The sequence below is a fragment of the Eulemur rufifrons genome, chromosome 4 (assembly GCF_041146395.1).
Source record: "Eulemur rufifrons isolate Redbay chromosome 4, OSU_ERuf_1, whole genome shotgun sequence".
NCBI lineage: Eukaryota > Metazoa > Chordata > Mammalia > Primates > Lemuridae > Eulemur > Eulemur rufifrons.
Window position 1 is genome coordinate 70,396,658 of NC_090986.1, and position 25,439 is coordinate 70,422,096.

At 34.3% G+C, this 25,439-nt stretch overlaps 1 protein-coding gene across 3 annotated transcripts in view; it reads left to right on the forward strand.

Moving 5' to 3' along the window:
- ALG5 (ALG5 dolichyl-phosphate beta-glucosyltransferase) overlaps positions 1–24,882 on the forward strand; it is a 38,955-nt gene extending 14,073 nt beyond the window's left edge. For all 3 annotated transcript variants that reach the window (XM_069467328.1, XM_069467327.1, XM_069467329.1), the window contains 4 exons: positions 8,065–8,124; positions 13,203–13,354; positions 22,730–22,815; positions 24,629–24,882. In XM_069467328.1, coding sequence (XP_069323429.1) covers positions 8,065–8,124; positions 13,203–13,354; positions 22,730–22,815; positions 24,629–24,744 — 414 coding nt within the window. In that variant the 3' untranslated portion in view covers positions 24,745–24,882. The remainder of the gene's footprint in view (positions 1–8,064; positions 8,125–13,202; positions 13,355–22,729; positions 22,816–24,628) is intronic.
- Positions 24,883–25,439: the final 557 nt, after the last annotated feature.

Here is a 25,439-nt window from a genome sequence, read left to right on the forward strand (position 1 = left end):
GAATGCATTTTTTGATGAAACAACAACAACAAAAATCAAACAGCAACCACTCAAAAGATTATGTAAAACTTCGTGCTATAACTTCAAAAAGTAGAGGTCAAAGAAAGAAAGAAAATCTTAGTGTCATTCTCCCACCTTTCAAAAGCCATGTAGAGAAAGAAGGTAAATTTGCCAAATCTTGAGCTTTTTACCAAATACCTCCCAATCTGGAAAGAATCAAACAGAATGATATAGCACCCTTGGACAACATCAAACAATACACCTATCTACCATAACATCATATGTCAGGATTTCAGCAGAAGCAAGAAAACTTGTTAGGGCTTGCTACTTTTAGGACTTAAAGCTAAGTTGGGGGCACAGACCCATGTGATTAAATTCATTACTCAGTGATATATGCCCTTGTATGGAGCACTTGACAAATCTCATGAGAGCAAGGTGAACCCAAATAACCCACCAAAGCCACATGGAGCTCCAGGGGAGGGTTCCTTCCTCCTTTAACCCCCATGTCAGGTATAATACTCAGGCCTTAAAAACGCTAGTTTAGAGGGGGAAAAGGTAGAAGTATGTCAAGGAGAATTCACCTGTTCTGTAGGAGAGCTGCCCGTGTTAATCATGACAAAATGAAAAATAAATGGCAGCTACACCAACACATTACTATAAGAAAAGAATTAAAGTTCCATACAAAAGAAAGATAAACCCACTTGAAAGACAATGTAATCCAAGGAAAAGGACAAAATTACATGTGAGCATTTTGGCTAAAGAAATAATACTTAATGAAAATGAGAATTCAACAACACAGGAGTTCAAAGGTGAGATGACAAGACTAGAATGATATTAAAAGAGAAATTACATAACTAAGGAAACAGATTGAGAACCAAAATAAGATCAATAAATAGAACTATCTATGAATAAAATAGACCTTGTTTAGAACTGAATATTATTTATATATTTATTAAAATAGTCTCTATTCATTATAGCAAAAACTAAATAACAAAAAAGTAAACATATACACAAAACCCCCAAAATTTAATAATTACACTAAAACTTACTGTATATCTTACTTCCTAGGAATATTTACTTATTTAATTTTACTGTTTGTGAAGTTTTGCATCTCCCCACACCATCACTCAACCTCTACTCCCCTTTATTGCTAACAGATACTATTTTTAAGATAGGAAATGAATTAATATAATGCTTAAAAGAATTAGCTGTAAAAATATCCCTTACACCTGTGCTGTTCAAAACAGTAGCACTAACCACACGTGGCTACTTTAAATTAAATAAAAATTTAGTTCTTCAGGCTCATGGGCCACATTTCAAATGCTTGCGGCTAGCAGGTATCTTATTAGATAGCATCCATCATCACAGAAAGTTCTCTTGGACAGTTCTGCCTTATACCATATGATACTAATTTGTTATTGGATATGTTACAGTTCACTCTTACTAAAAAAGTATTTCTTTTCCCACCTTTTAGTAAATCATGATAGACTAAAAGGAAAATCCAGTTGGTTAAGTTTCTCAGTTTGATCTCCGGCTTCTCCCCAGAGCACCCACAGAGACTTGCTAAATGTTCCTCCTGAATTATTCTTCTGGCTTGGAGAGCCATGAGTGGGAGGGAGGGCAGAAGGAGTCAGATTTTTAGCAGTTAACTTTATGTCATTCTACAGTAGGGCAAAGAAAAATTAAATGATTAAGCCAAAGTTAAGGAGTGAACCAAACAATAACAGGAAAAAAAAACCCTGAACTTTCTTCTTGTGAATCCAGTTCTTTTATACTATTCCAAAAAGGAAAGTTCTGATGCTATCTTTTTTCCTTGTCATAATCCAGTTTACTGCATTGTTACTGTAAATATTAAGAGTTTTAAAGAATTAAAGCATATGATTATGATTAAGCTGTTAATTCACAGCCTTGGTTTTACAGTATCTTAAAGTATGCCTAATTATTTAAAAGAATATCACAACTCAATTGAATCAATTTGAATTCAATTTATTAAGTTTTATCAATATATATTACATATTTGGAGATGATAGAAAGAAGACAGATAAATGATAGTAGTTGAAGTTCCAAAATCGATAGTTTTTTAATAAACCCAGTGAAAAAGTTTTTTGAGTTAGGATGATTCTGATTCTGATAAAGCTTATAAACTGTCAGTTTTCTAAGAGCAATCTCAGAAAACTTACATTCTGAAGCTAACATGCATAGAGAAATGAGAAGAAATCTTAATTATATAATTCAGATGTTGGCTAACTTTTTCTGTAAAGGGCCTGATAGTAAATATTTTCAGCTTTAAAGCCAGATAGTCTCTGCAGCTACTCAGCTCTTCGGTTATAGCACAAAAGTAGACAATACAGTACATCCTTTATGTACACAAACAAGCAGCAGACCAGATAACTATTAATACCAAGTGATCTTTCAACCTCTGCTTGTATAGCTCTAGTGGTGCCCAAGCAGCTTATTCTGTCTCAACTCAGTTATAAAGTTCCTCTTTACATTAAATGCAAATCTGTCTCCTTTTAATCATCCCCTTCAGTTGGTTCTATCTTTTGTAGCTACACCAAATGGTCTACTCCACTTCTGTGTGACAGCCCTTCAGAGAGTCAAAGCTGTTTTCCAGATGTCTTCTCTATTTTAGGCTGTCAGTAGTTCTACCTGTGTAGAAACATAGCGTATTTCTGTTTCTTCTTCCACTGAAGATGCTTCAGTGTATGTGGATTTGGTTACCATATTACGTTGTTACCTCATGTGGGTACTGCCTACTCTTCCTCATATATGTTGCTTTTGAGCCTTGTTCTCCCATCCCTATACTGGTACTTTTTTTTTCCTTTGTTCTTTTGCCTTGTTTTATTCAGAAATGGAAGTGTGGCTGTTTATCTCTATTAAACTTCAACTTGTTAGATTTCAGTCTCTAAAGGTTCTTATTCTATCTTTAATGCAATAGCTGTTCCCTTCTCAATTTACTTAAGCCACAAATTTGATAAGTATGCCTTGCATATACTTCCCTAAGCCGTAATAAAAGTAGTGAGTGGAGTAGTTCTGAAAATAATGAAACAGGAATATGGGTTTCAAAGTGGTGAAGTCCTGTAATTATAGGACTGACTCACTAGATGGCAGTAGTTAATTTAAATGCCTTTTACAATATTGTTTTGACCATTTCAGTAATTTATCTAGTAATTTTTTCAATGGTTTTTAATGTTTTCTTTCTTTTCAGCTGATTTTTTTTTTGTTGTTTAATTACAACAAAAAGAAATTTACTATGACTTCGTGCTTATATTTCCTCTTAGAGTAACCAGGTCACATGTTCTGGTTTGATGATTCTTACAAGGTCATTTTAGAAAAGTTGCCTACAGTTTCTTTCCTGAAGATAATTGTTGTTTTAAGGTTTTAAATTAAATGCACATAATTTAATTAGAGTTTTGTATGATACACATAAGTAGGGCGTTTACATTTTAGTTCTAAACATTTTATTTTTGTTTTCTTTTCCCACATTTTTTTTTTTGTTTAATGTGCATAGCTTTCCTCCTAGATTTTCAATTTCCTAACCAGTGGTTATTCTACCTCTTTTGACAAAAATATACTTTGCCTTTTCTAAATGGAATTGAAAATCGCTGAACAGGCAAAATATATGACAAAAAGTGTCTATTTCATGATCATAGGGTAGTTCCTCAAGCCATGACTTAAATCTTAAATTCTCATTTAGACATACTTCTAACAAGTTTAGTTTTTAGGTTTTTAAGCCCACAGATTTCTAGAGGTAATGGATATGACAGAGTTATGAGGTAAAATTACATTAAAATCTGTGGGAAGCAGATATTAACCACACACACAACTCAGTCTGGAGTGATTGCTTACTAATGATCCTCAATGTTCTTTGTCTTCAGTGTAATCCTTGGCCAGGCGTGGTTTTGGTATACCAGTGTTTCACATGTGCATGCATACTTTGGTTATTCCTTAAAAGAACATGATAATTAGTGCCTCCCCCTTTTTTTGTGGACCACGTGGGCAAGTCTAACAGGCTAATATATTTGTTTTCACCTGCTCGATATGTGGGTAGAAGACAGGCTTCCAAAAGAGAACCCTTAACTTTCAAAATCATTTGTTTTAGAGACCAGGCAATTCCACAAGCATTTTGCTGAGGTCTTTGTGAAATGAAACAAGAAAGAATGCAAAATTAAAAGGGCAGTCTTCAAAATGTAAAAAGAGGTGGACTGTACAGAAAACTTTCAGGAGAGTCTGTCTCAGCAGATCTCAAACTGTGTTTCCCAAATCATTGGAGAAGGTGGCTCAGAAGTAGAGCTGCCTATTAGAGCAGGGATTTAATGCCAACAAACCTAGTTCAGAAGTGAGTATCTCCTGGAACAGGGAATAGCAAACTTTTTCCGTAAAGGGCCAGAGAATAAAATATTTTAGGCTTTGTGAATCACATACGTTTTTTGAAACAGTATTCTCTTCTTTTCTTTAAACGACGTTTACAAATATAAAAACCTTTTCTTTGCTCAGAGGCCATTCAAAAATAGGCTGAATTTGACCCTATAGGCCGTAGTTTACTGACCCCTGTTTTAGAAGATTAAAACCTTGATCTTAACAACCATAATTTGTGCTAACCACAGAAATTTTCAGAAATTTAATATCCCCATGATTGTCAAGAGAAAATGCTCTTTTAAAAGTCAGGAAAGTATATAAGATTTTAGAATGATTTATAGCTGAAAAGATTTAAAATTTTGGTTCTTGAAGAAATATGGACCTATTGGATAGAAATTGATTTCATGTGGAAATGTGTATCCCTGTGATAAGTTAGAATTTAGGTAAGTATTATGTAAATTAATCAGTGTTCTCTGTCCCATTGGAAGGTAAGCTTTGCTAGAAGAGGGGCCTTTTCACTGCATCTCTGGTGCCTAAGATAGTGCAACTAGTGCTATTTAATTTACCTTTTTATTTTACAAAACAAAAGGTAAATTAAATCACATGTGGTTAAATCTTTGCCTTATTAAATTTGCAGATTTAAAATTAGAATAATTAGAACTGACAAGGATTTGATGAAATAGTATCACAGTTTGGCCCATATGCATTTTAAAAAATTCAAACTTTTAACTTAATATTCTATTTCTATGGCTGTCTCCAAAGAAAGAAATCCAAAATACAGATAGTTTTATATTCAAAAATATTCTTTCAGGCACCTGTTTGTAATAACATGAAATTAGAAATGGTCAGTGAATAGGTAGATGGTCAAAGTTTGAGATAAATCTATACAGTGAAATGTTGTATTGCCCTCACAGTTGACACACAAAAAAGAAAAACTACCATGCAACACTACTAATGACTAGTTCTTGAAAAATAATCCAGCCTGAATCTTAGCAAGCCTCTAAATCTAACTACCAGTTTACAGGGAGTACGGGGGACAGAAGAGTATGCTGAATGTCACCATGGGGATGCAGTCAACAAAATCCAAACCCTGGGAAACTATAGGACAAATGAGTTTCCTCAAGAAATAAATTACAAGAAAATAATTTAAAAGAGGTAGGAGGAACCCATGGATAGAAGACATATAAGCCAATTTGTATGGGGTTTTTTTGGTTCTTGATTAAACAAACTGAAAACTTTTATGAGATAATTTGGCAAATTTGAAAACTGTGTATCTGATGATATTCAGGAATTATTGTCAATGTTTTATTATAATTGTGATATTATGATTGAAATATATATCAGTTTGTAACATGTGATGTCTAGCATTTGTTTCAAAATAATCCCAGGTTGTTTGGGATGCTCGTGAGGGACTTTACAAGATTTGGCCATGTGTTGATAATTAATGAAGCCAGGTGGTAGGTACATGGAGCTTCATTTTCCTATTCTCCCCACTTTTGTGTACATTTGAAAATACTCATAATGAAAAGTTCAAAAGCGATGAACTTGAACATGAGAAATTTTTAGGTGGAAAGGAGCATAATATACGTGAATAAATTTCAGCTATTTTTTTTTTAATGCAGAGGAAAAAAGAACACATGGAAATAAAATGTTACAACACAGTGGCTGCTTTTAGGTAGTGAGATAATAACTTTTCTGTTTAAAGTTTATCAGATATGTAAATTTATATACTTGCCAGTTTCTTAGAGTGAACACTTTACTTTTGTGAATAGTTCAAAATTCAAATGTTATATAAGAAGATAATGTAAGTACCTCCATCTTTCATTTCTCATTTGCCCCTAGATGTAATGTTATCCATTTCTTTTATGGGGAAGCTGTGTACTGTGTATGTATTCTTTTTAAAATTGCAAATTGTAGCATCATATGCTGTTCCCTTATTTCCACTTAACAACGTAACTTGGAGATTGAGCCGTATTAATATATAAAAGTACTTCCTCATTCTTTCACACCTTCATAGTCCCTTTGGGTGGATATGCAGGTTTGCTGCTTCCAACAATATTGAAATTGTTAACCTACATGAAAGTCATTTTAAACATATGCAAATGTATTTATAGGAAGAATTATTGGAATCCTGGGTCAAGTTATATGTATGTTTTTAATTTTGATAACTGTTATCAAATTGCTGTGGATAGAGAGTGTCAGGCATGCTATCATAAAAACTGATAGGTTTTATTTGCATTGCTTTTGGTATAAATGTGACTGAAAATCTTTTCAGTTAAGAGCTATTTTCACTTGCTTTTTATGGACTCTGTTCACGGCCTTTGCCTTTTATCTAATTGGATTGTTGGGTATTTTTCTTACTAATTCATAGAAGCACTTTATGCATTTTGGAAATAAACCTTTTGTCTGTAATATAAATTGCCAGTATTTTCTTCCAGTTTGTCTTTTGACTTTGAATATCGTTGGATTTTTGTTGTTATTTTGTCACACAGTTTTTAAAAGTCTTATTGTCAAATTGCTGTATCATTTCTTCTGGGTTTTGTGTGCTTGTGCCTTCTGCCTTCTGCCTTCCTTGAGATCATTTACAAAATGATTTCTGATATTTTACATTTAAGATGGCTGTCTCTGAACTATATCCTAGTATTCAGTTAAGAGGCTTAGGTCTAACTTAATTTTGTTTCCAAGTGGCTACCGAGATGTCCCACACCATTATCAGTTTATCTCTTTCCCACTGATTTAAAATATCACCTTTATCATATTCTAAGTACTTACATGGCTTTTTAATGTGTGTTTCTGGCCTTTCCATTCCCATCCATGGATTTGTCTATTCACATTCTAGTACCTTAGTTTTAATTATTGTAGCTTTATAATCTATTTTTAAATTTTGGGGGACTAGTCCTTCCTTAATCTTAGAATTTTCCTGATTCTTTTTTTTTGTTGTTGTTGTTCATTTTTTCAGCTTGTCTAGTTCAATAAAAAATAATTTTGCTATTTTTATTAGTATGACCTTAAATTCATAGGTTAATTTAGAGAGCATTAACTTTTTAATGCTATTATCACATCCTGTCATCCATGATCATGGTATGACCCTCTGTGTAGTAGATTCTTTTGTTTCCCTTATTAGCATTTCATATTTTCTTTATTTAGATCTTGCCACCTTTCTTGTAAAGTTTATTTCTCAATTTTTATTTTTTATTGATCTTATAAATACTGTCTTTTGTTATATCTTCTGATTATTTATACATATGAAGGCTAACATTTATATTATACATATATTCAAATATGCTCGCTAATCTTTTAAAATTCTTTATAGTAGTTTTTTAATTGCTGTTCTTGGATTTTCAAGATATGCAAATCATACCATCTATAGATAACCCTTTTCTTTCTAATATTACTAATTTTTTTTCTCAAATAACATTGATATAGTATTTTTATTCAGAAAAACATCATTTAAAGATACAAATTTTAAAGTAACACATGCCCTTTATATGTAGCTCTATTCAAGCAAAATTCAGTGTCCTCTTCATAAGTATGATTAGGCTTTTCAAGCTGTACATATTCTAAACTCCTCAATAAACCTTTAAAAATTTTTCAGTGTTAATTTTTTAAAAAATAAATTTCTAAAAATGAAACATTCATATTGGAAATAAATATTTTTATTAATATTTAAATATTAAAAAACTATTTCATTGCTTTTTTCCTCAGGATCAAATGGCTATTGCGTGTGGATCCCGAGCTCATTTGGAAAAAGAATCAATTGCTCAGGTGAGACTTCATTAACTGGCACAGGGCAGCAGCTTGTATTTCCTTTTTTATATATACATTTAGCAAGAAGTAGACTTTTATATTTTATCTCTTAAAAATGAAGTTCCTTCCAAAAAGAAAAAAAAAATGACTTTTTTAATTTTAGAAAGTGTATAAAGGATTGGCACATTTCAGAATTGATTTTTTTTTTTTTAAAAAAAAAGAGTATATACAAGAAGGATGTGGACTTCTCTTTGCTTTAGGATGCAAGCAGTTCTTTTTAATATTTTTTTAGGACACAGAGTCTCCATTCAGTTATAATAAAAGGCAGACTTCTAAATGATGCATTTTTTAACCAGTCAACTTGCCTTTTTTTTTTTTTTCCCCATACTGGTAAATTTAAGTGGTGTATTTTGAGTTTTATTCAAAGTTTAAATTTGTTTTAACTTTGTTTCTCTTAGAAAAGCACTATGCCTTAAAATCTGACAAGCTTGTAACTCTCCTTTTAGGATATTAAAAAAAAAATCACTGATGTTAAATTCTTCATTTTGTAGAATATGCTTGAAAAACTGGAGTTAATAACTTTTGGAGGAAAAAATATTAAGGAATTATTCTATGTAATTTGTTTTTGTTTTAATCATTTTTTCACTTTAAAATGTAGGTATAGTATATCAAGTCCAGTAATTGTCCATTATATTCTCAACAGCTCATCTACTAAAGCGGTCAGACAGAAGAATAAAGCAGTATTTTTCAATGCATGGTCAAAATTATCTGGAGAGGGTTTTTAAAATTTTTTTTGTTTTTTGTTTTTGTTTTTGAATGCATATTCCTAGACCAATTCCAGACACATTGAATCAAGACTCTAAAAGACTCTATGGGTAGGAACCAGAATCTACACTTCTAACAATTTCCCAGGTTACCCTTAGGCACACCAGACTTTGAGAACCCATGGAATAAAAGGTTTATCCGTCACCCCAATGATTCTGAAACAAAATATGAAGAAATTCTAATTTTTTTTCAACATATACTGATGACAGAGTCACAAAACCTCTTAAAGATTAAGTTCAAGTGTAGAAGCCTAGATTATCCTTTTCATAGAAATAAATTATTTTAATATCCTGAGCATCTAGTCCAGTATTTTGTATACTCTATGGGCTCTCATTAGTGTTCGGAAAAGGTTAATCTATTAACCATAGAGAATATCACATTCCTGGGGATTTAAAATGGGAAGAGAGCTTGGAGATTAGCTAGTCCAACTTCCTCAGTTTACTGATGGCACAGAGGATAAGAAAAGGAAAAAATTATGTGTCCAAGATATTCAGCACATTATTTATAATTATAAAATACTAGAAATTTTAAAATACTTTCCAACAATAGGAAACATAGCTATATCCCCTGGCTATATGCAGCCAGTAGAGCTGATGATAATGGAGACTATATAGTAGGATGGACTAATACCTAAAATATTAGACAGTGTGAAAAAAACTGTGATATTGCAAGCATGGTGTAATTATCTGTGTAGAAAACACAAATAAAAAGTTGCTTTTGCAAACAAAAACAATTAATGAAAATAGACCAATACTAATTTAATAGTTTTGTGAGTAAATTTTTTCCTTTTTAAAAAAATATATTGGGAGGCAAAAGGATAATCTGTTTGGTGAAGGAAGAAAGACGGATTGGAGAAACAGGAAGCAAGAGACGAATTACAGAACTGTTGAAGTTATTTAGGCAGAGATAGTTGGCACCTGTATTTATTTTTGGTGGCAGGAGAAAGGAGCCATATGTTTTGTTTTTGTTTGTAGTGGTGTAAATTCTTTTCACTTAGAACTTGTGTTGGTTGAAAACTCTTTAAATTTTTCCTAGAAATACAGTGTTACTTAAAATTAGACTGTGCTGTGGTCTAAATCTTCTGCCTCATACTGCTCTTAGCCAGACATCAAGGGATCTATTCCAAAAACAATGTGTTTATATCTTGTCTTCATCCATTCTTCCATCTCTAAATCATAGTGTTTGATTTAGTGCCTTTGGTCCCCACAGAATTGGCCTCCATTCTATAGAAAGAAAGGATAACCTGATCCACTGACTAGAGATCAGCAGTTGTCCACTGCAGATGCTGTGTATACTGCAGCTCTGTAGGCTTGTTGTACAAGTCCAGATTATTCTCATAGAACCATACCTGTCTCATAGAAGGTCATCTCCAAGAGACAAGACAAGCATCTGCCACAGGTCCAGGAAACTGCAGCATGGCTTTCCATTTCCCTTCATGTGCTATAGATAATATAAGCCCCTCGCATGGTGATCAGTATTTGAGCAATGAGAAAATTATAAAAGAATTAATCAAGATAGCAAATGGCACCTTCAATAGCTTATTGCGTAGTGTTCATACATACCTTCCCTAAATATTTTTATACATTCTCAATTGATCCTACCATCTGTTCTATTGCTCTCTTGGAAGATAAACATGATACAGCCCCAGTGGAGCCCTTTAGCATCCTTAAATGTGTTCATATTCCCATGTATTCTGTATAACAGTGATATATACTGTATAGGTATTCTTGAATTTATCATTTTTAAAAGATTCAAAAATAGACTCCATTAGTGGTTATTTAATGTCTTTAGTTTTTCTTTGAAGAATCTTTGCTTAAGTCTTGGAACTTCTTTGAACTTCTTATTTTAAAATAATGAAATTAGCAGTCAGCTTTAAATTTCACCTGAATTACTCATTTACATTTCATAAACATTTTGGAGATATTATTGTTAATATTAGAACAATATCTTTTTTCTTCATGTTTTTAAATATCCATTTCAGAAGTTCACATAAGGCTACTCTAAGACTTGGTTAGATGTATTTAACTAAATAAGTCTATCCTATAATATGTTTTAGATGTTTCCTGAATTTTAAGATATTTTGCCAAGGTTTAAAAATTAAAACAAGATTCTCTTGTTTGTGGCTTACCTCGTTATGCTTTTAAATATGTTGGAAATCATATAAGTTAAGATCTTCATGTGAACTCCACATATTTATGCTTTTTCAAAAATAGCCATTATCCAAAAACAAAACATCTTCTGTTAACATCCAAGCAAAAGCAGTTATAAATAAGTTTATTTGCTAACAAATAAGCTCACCAAAATCACATTAAAAATCATTCAAGGAGCCAGGCATGGTGGCTCATGCCTGTAATCCTAGCACTTTGGGAGGCCAAGGTGGGAGGATTGCTTGAGGCCAGGAGTTCAAAACCAGCCTGTGCAACATAGCAAGGCCCTATCTCTACAAAAAATTTAAAAATTAGCCGAGTGTGGTGACACACACCTGTAGTCCCAGCTACTCAGTAGGCTGAGGCAGGATGTTTGCTTAGGCCCAGGAGGTGGAGGTTGCTGTGAGCTATGGTGACACCACTGCACTCCAGCCTAGGCAACAGAGTGAGACCCTGTCTCAAAAAAAAAAAAAGTTATTCAAGGAGAGTAGTTTATAGGTATTGTTTCTCTACCTTTAATTTTTATTTTTCTATCTTTCGATTTCTATTTGTTCCTTTCCTAAGAATAAGTGCTCTTTTGGAGGTTTAATCAGTCAACCAGTATTTATTGGAAATATTTTATATGGAAGGCACTGAGCAAGCTGTTGTGAGATTCCCAAAGTATTTTAAGATGAGGTTTCTGCCCTATCTACTTAGAGAGGTAAGACATATTTACATCAAAATGTAACTAATGATTCTAAGTGATCAATGAGAAGTACTAGATCATTTTTAAAAGTCTGTTTTACTTGCCTCATAGATAAGTATTATATTCTTCCTTTTCTTCCTGCCCTATTTAATACACAAGTAAAATTGTGGTCAAGAGAGTAAAGTAAGCTTTCAAGCTTTCTTCCTTTATAAAAGAAAGACATTGGGTTCCTGTTTCTGTGCCAGACACTTTGCTATAGGCTTTAATATAATCTCATTTAATCCTGACAATAACTTGGTGAGATAGGTATTAGATGAAGAAACTGGGATTTAGAGGGTTGCAATGACGTGATCAAGGTCACCCTGCTAATCAGTAATGGAGCCAGGATTCAAGTACAAGTCTGCTTTTTCTCCTATGTCAGGTTATCACTCTGTTAAGTTGTGGTTCTGTTCGATGATGATAGAAAAAGCCATGTGAAGGAAGAATGATACTGAGGATTATAATTTTAAAAAGCAAAAGCAAAAAGGAGGAAGAGAACTTTATTTTATAGTATGAAACATTAAATGTTCTACATAGACTCTTAATAGATTCTATGTAAGGCACCATTCCATGGGTCTATTACCTTAACTTTAGAACATATTAAGAGATCCTATCTTTTATTAAATCTTAAATATCAAAGTCTTGAATACAATGATAATTATCTTCTATTCTTATGTTTTAAAGTTTGCAATGGTTAAGGAATAAGGGACTGTTATTTTCTGTTACTACTAATAAAATTAATCACTAAATAACAATAATGAATCCTCAGATGGGATTAAAAAGTACTTAAGTTTATTATCCAAAGCATTAAAGAACTCAGTCTCTGAAATATATTTGATGAAATATCTGCTACATCTAATTAGGGAAACTGGGTTTTTGTTTCAGACTCTTTCTAGTCTATAACCTTTATGATACTCTGCTGTATGTCTTCTGTCAATATTCTCATTAGCTAGGTATTGAACTGCAGGTTCAAATCTTAGTGTTTTATTTTGCTGATATGTTCTGGAAACTGACGTTTTTTGAAACTGAAATATATGTGGGGCAAAGAGGCATAAAATATGTAGGTAAATGAGATATTCTTGTTCATAGCAACCCCAAACCTGTTTCTCCTAGTGGGCTGAAGCTCTGGCCTCTCACAGGTCCTATGATTTTTCTTGTCTGACTCAGCCTCCAGGAAATCAGTAACTGCTCTTCTGTGCTTCTGTCCTGCTCTAAGCAGTAGGTATCCTCACTGTTTCTTTAATATACTTTGTTGGTGATGTTCTTGGAACAATGGTGTTCATATGTAAGATCTATCTAGTCAATTGAATATTAAAATGCAGTTATCTACAGCCAGGTGTTTTCAATGCATTCTTTACAAATAAATGGAAAAGTCATTTATATTTTGTCTTTGTTTTCAGCGTTCTTACTTCCGTACTCTTCTCATGTATGGGTTCCACTTTCTGGTGTGGTTCCTTTGTGTCAAAGGAGTCAGGGACACACAGTGTGGGTTCAAATTATTAACTCGAGAAGCAGCTTCACGGACGTTTTCATCTCTGCACATTGAACGATGGTAGGTTTCTAACTGGAATGTATTTGGTCCGTCTTATTACCCAGCAGTTATCCAGGTAATGAGAAGCAGCCTTGTATTCTCATGATGAACATGCAGATTTAAACAACGTTGACACCTACGTATAGAAACTTAATCTGTGCCTTTATACTTTTCCCAGACTGGATCTGATTTTGAAAATACACAAATCCAACATATGGTAAAAAGTTATGTATTCACCTTTATTGGCAGTATGAATTGAGAGGCCTGAAAACATTGTTTCCTTAGGCGTCTTTTTTCCTTTGAAGACAAAGAAAAAGCTCAGAAATACCAAAGCAGAATAGGGTACCCATTTCTTTCCCTCCTTTTACAGGAGATAAAATCTTTTCTCCTAAGACCAGTCTTTTGATCTCCACATCCCCTACCACCTTCTCAAAACCTAATCCTATTCATTTATTTTCTCTCTTGGGTATTCTCCACTGATCCCCACCCATACCCTTCCAGCTCTAGCCCTGTCTCTCTCTTTTCACCAACCTTTTCTTGAAAGAGTAAGAGTGATCTGTATTGACTAGCTTCATTTTCTCGCTTACCACTTGCTCTTCACCCCACCTTAATATGAGTGTTCTCCCATTCCTTCAATCTAAATATCTAGTTACCTCCATGTCATTGAAGCCAGTGGTCATGTTAAATACTTGTCATACTTAACCCCTTGGCAATATTCGACACTTCTGAGCTCTCTTTTGAAATATACTGGGAATATTTCATTGTCATACAGAAGCTATTTAAATAGAAACCTGGCATCAGGCCTGACATTCCCCACCTGCCCTGTATATATCCTATCCATGACCAAGGCCTATAGATTTAAACTTATATGTCCCTTTGTTTCTCTCCATCCCCCACCCCCCACCATCCAGGATACCATCCTTCCCTAGACTACCATGCTGCAGCCCAGAGGGGTCTTTTCAAAAGTTAGTAGTGACCTATCATGTGTACCTATTCTGCTTAGAATCAATCCTTCAGTGGCTTCCAGTGGCCTTTAGATATGCTGCATAGTCTAGCCCCACCCATGTCTCCATGTGTGGACTTTTCCCTTCTCTAACCCCCTACCCCATGTCAACTTCTCCCTTTCAGAGCCTCCTTAGGGTAGCTTGCCCTCGCTCTCCAAACTCACTCAGATGCCCCTAATTATATGCTTTTGTAGTACCATGCGCTTTATTCTTAGCAACTATCATGTCTGTAGTTTTTTCTTATTTGTATTATTATTTAATATTTTTCTCTGTTAAAGCATAAGTTCCATGAGAGCAGGAGTCCCATTTGATTTTGCTTACTGGTATATCCACTATCTAATGGAGTACCTGGCACATAGTAGGTACCCAGTAAATGCTGCTAAAAGAACTAATACTTAGTGTTAGTCATGGGTTCATGTGAATCCTGCTTATGATGGCTGTCTGCATAATTATTCCAGTATATGATCATTTTTGAAGTCTCTGCCACTTTTTTTTATTTGATTGCAAAGATCTGTTATCTCCCTAGAAATACATGTCACATAACCCCAAAAAATTACTTTAAAGAAACGATACTTCCAGAATTAAAGTTATCATTGGAATGCTTTTTAATCTTTTTTTCCTAGATTAAAGAATTTTAGGTAGTGTAAATTTGACCTTCAGATTCAGATACATGCTTTTATCATGTTGAAGATTAATATAAACTGACAGCTAATGGACTCCAAAATCTAATTTAAGGAGCAACTTTAGAAGTAAAGCCCTCTATCTGCATTAAATATTTTTCAGTCAGCTATTAGGTCCAGAACTAGGATCAAAGAACTAGGTTATTTGTAATTTGAAAAGAAGGATTCAGAAATTGAGAACACTATTATTCATTGTCGAGGGCCTTTTTAGTTTCTTGAAATATAAAAGCTTAGGGTTGATGACCTAAAAATCTTGAAGTTTCTCTGTCAGGGCTGTTCTAGGGCAGCATTGTTCAACAGAAATATAAGACAGATGCAAGGCATATATGTAATTTCAAATTTTCCATTAGCCACATTAAAAAAGTAAAAAGATGCAGATGAAATTTATTTTAATAATATCCTTTAACACAGTGTATCCAAGGTATTGTCATATCAGAGTGCAATCAGTCTGAAAAAACATTGAGATATTTTACATTCTTTTCTTTGCACTATGTCTTCAAACTTATAACACATCTCAGTTCAGACTAGCCGCATTTCAAGTATTCAGTAACCACATGTGCCTAGTGGCTCCTATATTAGCGCAGTTTTTGTGGGGTTATTTTAAGTTAAAGAACATAATTGGATTTTTTTTTCTTTTTTAAATTTTATGTGCAGGACTTTTTAATTATTTGTTTTGGACTTGATTGACATAATGTTGACCTAACTTAAAATTGTAAGCTCTTACATTTTTATTTAGGGTCCAGTTATGTTTATTTGGTGCCTGTAAAGGAGAACCACCATATATGCATGTATCAGTTTGCTCGGCAGCACACCCGTCACTACCGTAATGCTGCATCTGCAGTTTTTATTTAAACGTCTCTGTTCCTGCACTTTAAATCAAGAAAAGCTAAAGAACAATGTATTTTTTCTTATACAACATAAGTTATAGCAATCAAGTTATACCTCTACTTCTTATTTCCATGTAACTGTCACTTTTGACTTTTTTTTTTAAGGGTTCATTGAAATTTTTCTCATAACTTTCAAGAAATCCAAATCAAGTTTCTAGGTATTAGAAATCAAGGAATATACTTCAAGTTCAGACTATTGGTATCTCTTTGGATTCAGAGCTACAGAGTTGTGTATGAGTATGTTAAATATGCATATTTAAATATTTTAAAGATTTAAAATTTTTAAGTAACATAAATTTGGTCTTCAAACTCAGATATATACCTAATTGTTCCTTGGTATTCACAGGGTATTGATTCCAGGAGATACCAGATACCACCTGCAGTTACCAGACTCCGCTCAGATACTCAAATTCCTTATATATAATAAAATAGCATAGTCTTTGCATATAACCTATGCACATCCTCTCATATATTTTAAATAATCTCTAGATTACTTATAATATCTAACACAAAGTAAATGCTGTATAAATAGTTGTTACACTATGTTTTATTTATATTATTGTTTTTTAATATTTTTGATTCAAGTTTGGTTGAATTTGCAGATACCGAACCCATGGATTCAGGGGGCCAACGCGTATATATCTTCATCCTTAGAGCTGTACCTCACCTAAATTCTTTACATTTATAGATGTTAAAATATTCTTTGAAATGTATTTTCTTCCAATGAATATTTTTTATTTTTAATCAGTATTATACATGATTATAATATACAGTTAGATAGTTCCATAGGCTTATACCAAAAGAACAGTAGTTCCTTCTCCCATCTGCCTCCTTCCCAATTCCTACCTGCTAGCTGTAGCCACTTTCAACTCTTCTTTGCTATTTCTTTGTGATTTGCTTTTGTATTCAAAATAATGGGTCTACGTAGCTATTTCTTAATTTTTCAGTTTTAGATATTACTTTCCAAACTAGGAAACCCAAGGGTAAGCATTTAGTTCTCTTAAATTCCTGTACACCCTCCACACTTAAACTCCAAGTATAGTTTTAAAATACCTTTTGGTTAGGTCAGTATTGATTGTTATAGCTATGTAAAGATAATTCACACTTGAGTGCAGTGTGATTACATTACCTTTCGTGTACTGTTTGTTTTCCTGAAGACAATAATCGGAGTTTTTTGTTGGCATTACTGTACTATGGATCTGTCACTTACTCATGTTCAAACTCTGTCAAGAGTACAGTGCTCTTTCACTGTGTTCAAACACAGATTCTGTATCAGTTTCATCTCTTTTCTTGGGAACCTCTGCTCTTATCTCTGTTTGTTCTCCAGCCTGCTACACAAGCATCGTCCTCTGTCTCCTTTTCCTGGTTTGCACCCCTGTTTTAGTAAAACACATCCTCCATTAACTTCCTAAAAACATGAGAAAGAAACTTTTTGAGTCCTTGCATGTGGAAAAAAAAAATCTTTATTCTACCTTCACACTTGTTTTAATAGTTAGGTGGAGAAAGAATTATAAGTTGGAAACCATTTTTCCTCAGGATTCTGAAAACATTCCTCTGTTGTCTTTGGCACGCAGTGTTTCTGGGGAAGAGTCCAATTCTGTAGAGAATCTGGATCTTGATTCTTTGCATGTTGTTTCCTCCCCCTTTGGAAGCTTTTTCTCCACAATGTTTTGAAAGATCATGATCCTAGGCCTTAATGTAGTTCTTTTTCATGCATTTTGTTGAGTACTTAGTAGGCCCTTAAATCTGAAAACTGATATTCTTTCATTTTTTTTTTTACAAAATTCATCAATTCATTTAATAAACATTTGAAGTCTATGTGATACAACTTTTTAACATTTTTCTTGTAAACTGGCAAATTGTAGCTGCATATATTTATGGAGTACAAAGTGATGTTATGATTTGTGAATACAATGTAGAATAATTAAATCAAGCCAATTAACATAACCATCACCTCAAATACTTATTTTTTGTGGTGAGAACATTTGAAATTTACTGTTAGCAATTTTGAAATGTAAAATATACATTAACCATATTTACCATATTGTATACTAGATCTCGAAAAACAAAAACAAAAACTTACTCCTGTTTTACTGAGGTTTTGTACCCTCTTTACCATCATCTTCCCATCTCCCCCACTCCCTCTCACCAGCCTCTGGTAGCCACCATTCTACTCTCTGCTTGTGTGAGTTCAATTGTTTCAGATTCCACATATAAGTGAGATTACGTGATACTTGTCTTTCTGGGTCTGGCCTATCACACTTAGCATAATGTTCTCCAATTCCATATGTGTTGTTGTGCAAATGACAGATTTTTGTTCTTTTTAAGGCTGATTGGTCTCTCTACCACATTTTCTTTATTCATCTTTTGAGGGACACTTAGGTTGATTCCATAACTTGGCTGTTGTGAACAGTGCTGCAGTGAATATGGAAGTGTAGATACCTTTTCAACATACTGATTTCAAATCTTTTGAGTAAATACCCAGAAGTGAGATTGCTGGATCATATGGTAATTCTATTTTTAGTTTTTTAAGGACCATCCATATAGTTTTCCATAATAGCTGTACTAATTACATTCCCACCAACAGTGTACCCGGGTTCCATTTGTTCCACACCCTTGCCAACACTTATCTTTTGTCTTTTTGATAGTTGCCATTCTGACAGGTGTGAGATGGTATCTCATTGTGGTTTTAATTTGCATTTCCCTAATGATTAGTGGTGTTGAGCATTTTTTTCACATATCTATTAGCCATTTGTATGTCACCTTTTGAGAAATGTCTATTCGGGTCCCTTGCCCATTTTTTAATCAGATTATTTGTTTTCTTTCTGTAGAGTTGTTTGAGCTCCTTACATGTTTTGGATATTAGTCCCTTATCAGATGTATGGCTTACAAATATTTTCTCCCAATCCACAGGTTGTCTCTTTACTCCATTAGTTGTTTCCTTTGTTGTGCAGAAGCTTTTTAGTTTGATTTAATCCCATTCGTCTGTTTTTGCTTTTGTTTCCTGTGCTTTTGGAGTCCACTGGGGCCCAGACCAATATCATATAGCTTTTCCCCTCTGTTTTCTTCTAGTAGCTATACAGTGTCAGGTCTTACGTTTAAGTCCTTAATTCATTTTGAGTTAGTTTTTGTACATGGTGTGAGATAAGGGTACAGTTTCATTCTTCCATGTGTGGATATTCAGTTTTCCCAACACATTTACTGAAGAGTCATGTCCTTTAGTTCTGAGAAATTGTCTTCAATTTTTTATTTATTTATTTTAATTGACAAATAATAATTGAACATATTTATGGGGTACATAGTGATGTTTCAATACATGAAATTATAGTGATCAGATCAGAGTAATTAGCATATCCATCATCTCAAACATTTATCATTTCTTTGTATTGGGAATATTCAATATCCTCCTCCTACCTATTGGAAACTATAATATGTAATGTATTATTATTAACTATAGTCATCCTACAGTGGTATGGAACACCAGAACGGAGGGAAAATCTTTTACAGATATTCAGTGAGTCCTGTTTGCAGCCCCACCTGTGTCCCCACCCGTAAATAATAGCAAAAAACTTCCCAAGTCTTTAATCATTTCTTTGACAATCCCCTCTCTCCATTTTCTCTGTTCTCTCCTACAAACAGATGTGGAACCTCCCTACTGGTCCTATAATTTTATCTTTTCTTTTCTGTATTTGTTCTTTTTTTTTTTTTTTTTTTTTTTTTTTGAGACAGAGTCTCACTTTGTTGCCCGGGCTAGAGTGAGTGCCATGGCGTCAGTCTAGCTCACAGCAACCTCAAACTCCTGGGCTTAAGCGATCCTACTGCCTCAGCCTCCCGAGTAGCTGGGACTACAGGCATTCGCCACCATGCCCGGCTAATTTTTTGTATATATATATTTTAGTTGTCCATATAATTTCTTTCTATTTTTAGTAGAGACGGGGTCTCGCTCTTGCTCAGGCTGGTCTCGAACTCCTGACCTCGAGCGATCCACCCGCCTCGGCCTCCCAGAGTGCTAGGATTACAGGCGTGAGCCACCACGCCCGGCTCTGTATTTGTTCTTTTAAGATTTTCTCAATTTTATTTTTATCATCCAGCCCTCTTGATTTTTTATTTGTGCTATCAAAATTATAATTTCCCAGAACTCTTTTTTAGTAATAATGTTTTAAAAATCTATTCTTGTTTCCCAACTACAGTATCTTCCACTATCTCTAATGTCTCATTTAAAACTTTGTCATTTTCTTCATTCCCTACATTGATTCTCTTGCTTCCAATATTTTGCATGTCCTCTTTTATCACCAACTTCTTTCCTCAGATGTCTTTAGTGTGGCACTAAAACACTCATCAGAAGCTGTTTGCATGGGCAGAGCCTCTGATTGACTGGAAGATTTCATTACAGGTTAAACTAATGGAGCTGTGTGAGAAAAAGTCCCAACTACCACTTTCTTTTGGGCTGGTCGTTTTCACTAAAGTGGGATCGTTCAATCTCCTGACTAGGAGCCATGAGCCTGGCTGTCAGCATTCAGAGAACTGAAAGGGGGAAGGCTTGAGGGGAAGGAAAATCTGATACGGATACTCAGTGAGTCCTCCTGTTTGCAGCCCCACCTGTGTCCCCACCTGCAGACTCTGTTCGAGGCCTCTGATTTCTGAGCCGCTAGAGGGCTCTGTGGCACTCTTCTCCCACTGCTGTTGTCCACCTTCCCTACTTAGCATATGTCCAGCTACTTTACAATGTCCAATTTTCTTTTTACTATCAACTCTTCTTCCCCTCTCTGTTCTTGTCTGTTTATTCCATTATTCTTGTTTTAATTTCAGTAGGATTTCAGGAGGGAACAGTGGGGTCCATGTCTATCTGCTAATAGAGTCTCAACGTACTTTCTGTTCTTTAGGAATACATCTGTTAGCAAGATAACACCTATACCAGGAACTGAGTCAGAAAAGAAAACATGGTGGCTCTGCCCAACCCAAATTTGCAAAAGCAAGTGAAGGCATCTTAGCTGGAGACTAGCTCTTGTACTTTTTCCCTCTAATAGCATAAGACTCTGTCCAAAAGTACTAGGTTTTTTACTTAAAATGTTTGCTTGGGTAAACTGATTGGACACTTACTTACAGTATGGTGATGTGAGCTGCAATTTTTTTTTTTGTAACAAATATCTTCATGTCTTTTGAAACGTTTAAGAGGAGAAAGATGTAATTAAAAAAACCCTTTTGATCTAGAGGTTTTTTCCAAATATAAAGTGATTTCAGTTAATAATTGCTTAATTAACCCACTCCTCTTCAGTCATCATTATTTTGGTTTTTTGTCTTTGATAAGTCACTAGCTATGTACTGATATCCTTAGAAAACCATTTAATAATCTTGTTCAGGTTATTGAGTATCATTAGAACTAAGCCCACTAGCTAATATTTTGTTTTTGTGTTAAAAGAAAGTTAAGTGTTAAGCACCAGGCTTAATATTGAAATTACCTCCTTCTTTCCTGAGTATCACAAGTCTAGATAACAGAAGTAAACAGAAGTTTTATGTAGTTCTTTTAAAAACACAAAGAACCCACTTTTGTAGATGTTTTTTATCATCTTAACTCTAAATATTTTATTAGGATAAGAAAAAGCATTGTTTTAAAAATAGTTTTCATATTGAATTATCCAAATACTTGAAATTTAAACTAGTTACATAATGGCTGGTGATAGTATTTTGGCAAAAAAAAAGCAAAACAAAACTCCTAAATTCAAGTTGTTTTAGATTAAACATAAGTGGGTTTTAGGCATTTTCTTGTCTGTGCTATTAGTAATTAATGTTTTACAACCAAGCCCTGGAAGTTTGAACTGTGCTTCACGCAGCCTAGAAAGTGGGGGCTTCATGACTCAAGGACGAAAGCAAAACAGCGCAGGATTTAAACAGTTAAAGGAGCATGAAGAAGGTTTAATAGGTAGTGATGCTTTTCGTCCTGAACCTAATGCCAGTGAAAGCAGCAACTGGTTCAGAGAAGTTTTGTAAACAGAATCCTGAAAAACTTCTGACTCAGGATTCGAAGCCTTTAGGGAAAGCAGTTTTCACCCAAACAAGGGGCTGACTGTAGAGGAGCTTTAGGAAAGACCCCTTCATGAGTAGAAGGAAAGAGGAACTGAGGATTTAAGCTAGAAATGGTCTCAGCAGTGTGTGTTAGGACAAGTAACAAGCAATATATCTAATTCCTGTGTGTGTATTTGGTTATACCCAAAGAGCATTTCAGACTGGTCTAAAGTACCTTTTCACTTTCAATAGTTGCCAATACTGTATTTTCTGGGACAGCACAGGGAAGGGAAAAGGGGAAGACAAGGCCCTAGGGACACTGTATTGGAAAGGAAACCTTGATCTTTGGGTGGTAGAAGGAAATAACCAAGGATATCTAAAGTGATTGAGGACATTCTGTCCTAGAGCTTCCCAGAGTTTTGTTTTATCAGCTCTCACAGTCAGCTGAAATGCCGTCAGTTCTATACCTTGAGCTAGTTAAGGCTGGGATGGAAAACATCAATCTTGAAAATTTCCAGGATTAAGTTTTTTCTCTTGGAGCCCATGAAGCCATTTTTACTTCTGAGAGTTTCTGAGTTGCGATAGAGATATAGTATTTCTCATTTAAATGTTATACAGTGACATACTAAATTACCTTATTTGCCTTGGAGCTTCTGAACTACTGAGCTTTTAATTATTTGACCTCTGTGAATCTGATCTTCAGTTTTACAGTACAAGCTTTACATCTGCTGTGTAAGCTTCTTTAAAACATGCCAAGGTAGAGATCTAATTATGCTCTATTTGTCTTTTTAAAAATAAGTATCAATGTATTTTCTATTTCAGGGCATTTGATGTAGAACTGCTCTACATAGCACAGTTCTTGAAAATTCCAATAGCAGAAATTGCTGTCAACTGGACTGAAATTGAAGGTGCGTATTGTTTATTTTTTGGCTGATCTTTAGTCAGACAAAGGTAGAGACATCAGACAATTCAGTTGTCCACTAAAGTCAGCTAGCTTTAATGTTCTCCCACGCCCTTCATCAAGGCCTTCTCCACTGTCTTGACTCAAAGAGCCCATTTCATGGAGAGTATTGCCTACTAAGCCCCTCCATTGGCCTTGCTGCCTTCTATATTGTTTCTGTCTTCTTGGGGTCTTCCGTAGGCCCCAAGGAACTTCAGTAGAACTTCCTACAATAGACAAGGTCATGGTGATCTGAAGTCAGAAGCAAGGTTGGTAGTCTTTTGAGATACACTTTATTGTTTGCATCACTCTCTCGTTATACTTCTTGATCACTAGGTGGATATTGAGTACCTACAAACCACTGTGCAAAGCTAAATAAGAAATAACAGTTGTTTTTCTTCCAAATGTCCATAGTCAATTCAGAGCCTTTTTTAACTGTTACCTGTATCTGTACATATAGTAAAAAATGCAAAGATCTCTAAACTATAATCATTTGAAATCTATCATATAAACCTTAATAATTCCTGTTTGGAAAGCTTGGGCAACTCTGGTTGTGTAGAATTTAAAATATATTCTAGTTTTAAAATATATTCTAGTTTGTTTACCTTAGAATGAACCTAAATTAATTCATGGTGTAGGAGTAGTTAACATTACCAACTAGAGACTTTTTCAAAGTCCACCTCTCCCCAGGTGAGCACAGCCCTCTCTTTGAGAGTCATTGTTGCAATAAGCCTTTATTACTCCATAACCTCAGATATTTAGGGACAGGTTTAGAGAAAGGTTAAGAACCAGTCTTGAAATTATACAAACTATATAATCTAGAATGAATTCAAACCTCTTGGTGTCTTGCTGATTCAAACTGAGTTTACAGAAATTTAACTGTTCTCCACGATAGCAACCTAGAGTCAGAGAGGATCGGGAAGCAGTTAAAAGGATTGCTCAGAGGTGTCATGGTCACCTGTGTTGTTCTGTCTATGTTGACCTATGCCCAACATAGACTCTATGGGATGATGAAATGGGGAAAAGCAAAAATCAGTTTCATGTTTATGTCACAGTTTCATGTCTATGTCATTTGCTCATTGGTGTTACAGAGACAGTTGTGTTATAATATGAATTGTAGGTATCTCAATTTCTTCATTTGTGGAATAAACAAAATAATGTCCTCTAAAAGAAAAAAGAAAAAAAAAAGGCATGTGCTTTATCAAATGTGGGTGGTCAAAAAAGTAATAAAAAAAAATTGTCCGCTGATTAATTATACAAAATAAGGCTAATGTCTACAAAGTGCTTTGGTGGTAATATTTTTAGAAGAAAGCTGAAATTTATATAAATTTAGAGCAGTAGAAAAGGTCTTCTTTGAGGATAAAGTATAATTAAAATGGCAATGAAATTTTTTTATTGATATGTAATATTTTACATATTTGTGGAGTACATGTGAGTATTTGTTACATGCATAGAAGGTATAATGATCAAGTTAGGGCGTTTGGGGTATCCATCACCTTGAACATGTATCATTTCTGTGTTTGGAACATTTCAAGTCCTCTCCTAGCTACTTTGAAACAGACAACACGTTGTTGCTAACTGTAATCATGCTACTCTGCTACTGAACATTAGAACTTCTATCTACCTGTATGTACCCATTAACCAACCTCTCTTCATCTCCCCCACCCCCTGACACACACCTTTCCCGTCTTTGGCTTCTGGTGTCCATCATTCCACTCTCTATCTCTATGCAATCATCTTTTATTTTGTTAAATAATAAAATAATTATTTTTAAATCACAGGTTCTAAATTAGTTCCATTTTGGAGCTGGCTACAAATGGGCAAGGACCTACTTTTTATACGACTTCGATATTTGACTGGTGCCTGGAGGCTTGAGCAAACTCGGAAAATGAATTAGGTTGTTTGCAGTCTTTGATTGTATTCTTTATGCATCAGTGTCACATTAAATAAAGCTAGAAGAAACCTATTGTCATTGACTACCTTTGGGTAATTATAAAGAATTAACTGCCGTAAGTAAAAATTTATATGCTTCTTTTGGACAAAATGGTTTTTTTTTTTAAGGTATTTGTAACAAAAGTCAGATTTTCTTTTGCTTTAGCAATTTTGTTTATTTAGCTTAATTATTATGATTCTGAGAAATACAACATTTAGACAGAAGACAGAGCAATTATTCTTACTCTAAACTACCCACATAATTCTCGTGAACTTAAACATAAACCAAAATCACGTAACAGTTTCCAGAGATTTAAAAATAGAGTATATACGTTTAAATATATACAAATTTATCCATGTCAAAGAAACCCATATTTCAACGTATAAAACTCTAGGAAGTTATATGTGAAAAGCAACACTATAGGGTCAGTCACAAAAGTGTCCATGTCCTTACACAGTCTTATTTATCTCCTGCCTAATTTTATTTATGCATACTGTACTTTTATACCTTCTGACAACCCTTCCCTCTTGAGTTCATGTTATTTGGAAGTTCTTTATTAAAAAGAGAATTAAAGTGGCCAGGTGCAGTGGCTCACACCTATAATCCTAGCACTCTGGGAGGCCAAGGCGGGAGGACTACCTGAGGCCAGGAGTTTGACA